This window comes from Salvelinus alpinus, chromosome 12, assembly GCF_045679555.1.
Source record: "Salvelinus alpinus chromosome 12, SLU_Salpinus.1, whole genome shotgun sequence".
Taxonomy (NCBI): domain Eukaryota; kingdom Metazoa; phylum Chordata; class Actinopteri; order Salmoniformes; family Salmonidae; genus Salvelinus; species Salvelinus alpinus.
Genome location: NC_092097.1, coordinates 23,233,281 through 23,237,445, shown reverse-complemented (window position 1 = coordinate 23,237,445; position 4,165 = coordinate 23,233,281). Strand labels below are relative to the sequence as shown.

General features: G+C 43.1%; 1 protein-coding gene across 1 annotated transcript; it reads right to left on the bottom strand.

Moving 5' to 3' along the window:
- Window positions 1–1,251: 1,251 nt before the first annotated feature.
- On the bottom strand, window positions 1,252–2,475 carry LOC139535708 (transcription factor HES-5-like). Its single transcript, XM_071335410.1, has 2 exons — window positions 2,364–2,475; window positions 1,252–2,251 (listed from the first exon to the last, which is right to left on the bottom strand). Exons 1-2 carry the CDS (start codon window positions 2,424–2,426, stop codon window positions 1,850–1,852), a joined length of 465 nt encoding a protein of 154 aa, XP_071191511.1. The 5' UTR covers window positions 2,427–2,475; the 3' UTR covers window positions 1,252–1,849.
- Window positions 2,476–4,165: the final 1,690 nt, after the last annotated feature.

The following is a 4,165-nucleotide window of genomic DNA, read 5'->3' as shown; positions in this document are numbered from 1 at the left end:
ATTCTCAGCATCATGCCTAGAGGATAATTTAGCGCGGCACACTTCCTTTGTCCCTGCGATGAAAGGGGAGAATGAAACAGGAGTGTGGGAAAGCCGAGGAGAGACACGGCACACAGTCACACAGCCCGACAGTCAGTCAGGCAGCGGCCCGGCTCACCAGCTGTTTGATGAAACCAGAGCTGACAGAGCCGACGGCCCAACGTTAGCCTGGGGCTTTACATACAAAGCCCAAGACAGGCACGTTGGACACACACACAATGGCACAAACACGTGTGTGTGCGCCGATGCTCATGTTCTCATTTTAATCGTACCTGTACTATATACATACATTATTACATGAGTATGCATTTAATGTTCTCTTATTGGGGTGTCAGTACATACAACGTCAACATATTATCAACACATGCAACTGAATAAATAATAAAACATATCTTAATTAGAGCTACAAACTAAAGGCTGCAACTTTAATAAAACTATTATTGACATTTGACCTATGAAGAGAGTAGATTCTGAGATTTAGAGTACATGAATTGTGTGTGACAGAGTGTGACAGACAGACAGAGAGAGAACGAGAGACAGACAGCAACACAATTAGACCCAAACAAATCATGAGAAAAGTAAAAGATATTTACTTGACACATTGGAAAGAATGAACCAAATAACAGAGACCACTGGAATGCTATTTGGGTCTAAACAGAGAGTAAATACACAGTGGGAGAATACCTGATCACTGTGACTGACCCAAAATTAAGGAAAGCTTTGACTATGTTCAGACTCAGTGAGCATAGCCTTGTATTGAGAGAAGCCGCTGTAGACAGACCTGGCTCTCAAGATTAGACAAGCTATGTGCACACTGCCCACAAAATAAGGTGGAAACTGAGCTGCACTTCCTAACCTCATGCCAAATGTATTACCATATAAGAGACACATATTTCCCTCAGATTACACAGACCCACAATGAATTTGAAAACAAATCAAATTTTGATAAACTCCCATATCTATAAGGTGAAATACGTGTGCCTTCACAGCCTTCACAGCAGCAATATGTGTGACCTGTTGCCACAAGAAAAGGCAACCATGTATCCCATGCAAATTAAGCCCTTTGAATTAAATTGGGAAAGAGAGAGAGAGACTTGAGACTTCAGTGGCGATAAAATAATCAATATTACCAATATGCATATGCAGGTCCACACAGTTTAGTTTAGGACATGTATGTCAACAATATGAAAATACAATGTCTTTACAACAAAATGTTTCAGTATTTTTTTATTTTACTAGGCAAGTAAGTTAAGAACAAATTCTTATTTACAATGACTGCCTAGGAACAGTGGGTTAACTGCTTTGTTCAGGGGCAGAACGACAGATTTTCACCTTGTCAGCTTGGGGATTCGATCTAGCAACCTTTCAGTTACCGGCCCAATGCTAGGCTACCTGTCGCCCCAGTATGCATGATGACTCATCATGTGCAATCTGTTCCTTTATAAAAGGATTTCACTTAAACGTGATAATTCATCTCCAATAAATATTTTGCATTTAGAATACAATTGATTCTATATTCATCATCAATATCTGAGTCGACTCCATAAGAGTCATATGCCACATGGCAGGAAGTTTAGGCAGCAGAAAAAGTATTGCCTACGTCTACTCACAAAGCAGATTCATAGTAGTCTATTTTACAGACAGCTCCATACAGGGGACAACAAACTATAACGCTTGTCATATGACGTTTTCTATCCTTCATAAAGGACCTAAGCAGATAGTACAATCAGAAACAGAGATTTCCTACAGGATGAAAGATGGTAAACACCCATCCAGTTTGTGAGACAGAGAGTCTCTCTATGCGGTGGTTCTACCAAGGCCTCCAGACTGGTTCGTGGCCACTTGTGGCCTGCTTCACTGGACCCTGGCTGTGGTTTTGGTGTTGGGAGGAGAGTGGAGAGGAGAGACAGATGTCCTGGCCAGCTCTCTGGAGGTTCTGGAGCATCATGTCCTTCATGGAGCTGGAAGACAGGAAGTGCAGTGTCTCCCTCCAGCACTGGGAGTAGCCCTCACTGTGGGCCCTCTGAGGAACTGGGCTCTGAGGCTGCAGCTGCTGCTTCAGGAACCCCACCGTCATCTCCAGGATGTCAGCCTTCTCCAGCTTGGCATTGGGGTCCTGTTTGTGGAACTCCCTCTCCAGCAGGGTCTTGAGCTGCTCTATGCAGGTGTTGATGCGGTCTCTACGCATCTTCTCCACAACTGGTTTCCTTAGCTGATGAAGAAAAGAGGGCATTCAGTTAGTTATCTGTCCTTTAAGTTCAAATCATGAAGAAAAGATTCAATAGTAAACTATGACACAAACATATGTTATAAACAATACTTACTTTATGTTTGTCTTTAATAGAGAGCATGGTGTTGTCACAGTCTCTGGTGTAGGTAGGAGCCATTCTGTTAGAGAGAGAGTGTGCTTCTCTGAGGAAGGCGAGAGGGTTGTGAGCTGAGAGAGGAGCCCACTCCCCTATTTATAGGAGGCCATTAGCATTATAAAGGCATGAGTTCCTGGCTGGATTAGCTTTCCCACACTCAGAGGCCAGTGGGCGAGGCGGACATAACAATGGGAGAGGCATCCATTATCTCATGGTTTACTGGCCTCAACAGAGGGAACGGTGCTGCAGATATTAAAGGCACAGACTGAACACGAGCAGGTCGTTACACTTTTATTACCTGGGAACATTCCTTATCAGGCAGATGGGGACTCGGTCAGACCGTAGACTTGATAAGAGACCTTAAAAGCATACAAAATGAGACACTGCACACTTCACATGACAGATAGGCAGAGAATAATCACACTAAAGAGATTATTAACATAAAAAAGAAATTGTATGAGTGATGGGAAAAAAATCTGACTAAGGCAATTACTTGAATAATTCAATGGATGTTTTGTTTACAAACTTGATGAGTACAGTTAAAATGAACGAATAATCTCTCTCCATCTCTCAGTGTAGTTAGGCGCCAAGGTAGGTGTGATTAACCGGCACACTTTTGGGTGGCAGCATGTCCCATTCACGTCCCAATGACAACACCATGCTCTCTACTAAAGACAACTTTCCACTCTAAGACATAAGGACATGTGCAAATAATATTAGATAAAGAAAGACAGATAGATGTCTTGTATTATCTTTCATGATCTTTGCTTCATCCCAGTTATCCTGACCCCACACTTACAGCAACAGTTAGTATCATTAATATGTAGGACAAATGGATTATTCATCTAAACCATATTGGTCAGATCTCCCAATGGAGAAAGCACACGTCCAATCTGTCCCTCCAGATAACTAAACTGTGTGTGTGTGTGTGTATGTGTGTATGTGTGTGTGTGTGTGTGTGTGTGTGTGTGTGTGTGTGTGTGTGTGTGGCAGAGCGATAGGGGGAGGCAAGAGAGATGGAGAGAGATTATTAGTTCATTTTAACTTTACATTAAATTAGTTCGAGGGCTAAAGTATGCAACTGCATCTACTGACAAACGTTGCAGTAAACACAGAATGTAGACTACTACCGGAAAGTGGGAAGTGAAAGGCAACCACACATTCGATTTCCTGTGGAGCAGCGCGTGGATCTAGCTTTATGAGTTATTTGACAAGCACCATGGGTGCAAAATGCATCTTTGATGTTTGTGGTAACGTGTGCCCGGCTACTCCTGTTTCCCCTCTATCTCACCATGTGGTGGACATCAAAGATCCGTCAACGGAGACAGACTATTTTGCTCAAGGTAAATGGTGGGCTCGTGGGCAGTGTAGTTAGGCGCCAAGGTAGGTGTGATTAACCGGCACACTTTTGGATGGCAGCATGTCCCATTCACACACGTATGTTCCTTCCAACAGTGTTAGTGGGACATGGCAAATGGGGGATGTCATCAAATATATGCCGCTGAAATTTTATTGCGGTCGTCGGCTATATGGTTGGCTGTGGAGTGTGGGAAAGTTTCAGGTGTTAAAAATCCACGCAATTAGGTAGGGATGCGCATAGTATAAGTACAGACTCCACAGACTCATCACAAACTTATTTAGATTGGGTTGCTGGGCTGCTGTAGCCTACATATAGCTTTTTATGAGAGCTCGTTGAAGAATATCCACTCTAAATGTCCCAAATTGGAACGCCTGTTTCCAACGGCCTGTTTCTAACGGCC

Coding starts and splice junctions, on each gene's coding strand:
- LOC139535708 (XM_071335410.1), bottom strand. CDS start 2,426: ATGGCTCCTACCTACACCAGAGACTGTGACAACACCATGCTCTCTATT. Junction 2,252..2,363: donor CTATTAAAGACAAACATAAA/GTAAGTATTGTT, acceptor TTTCTTCATCAG/CTAAGGAAACCAGTTGTGGA.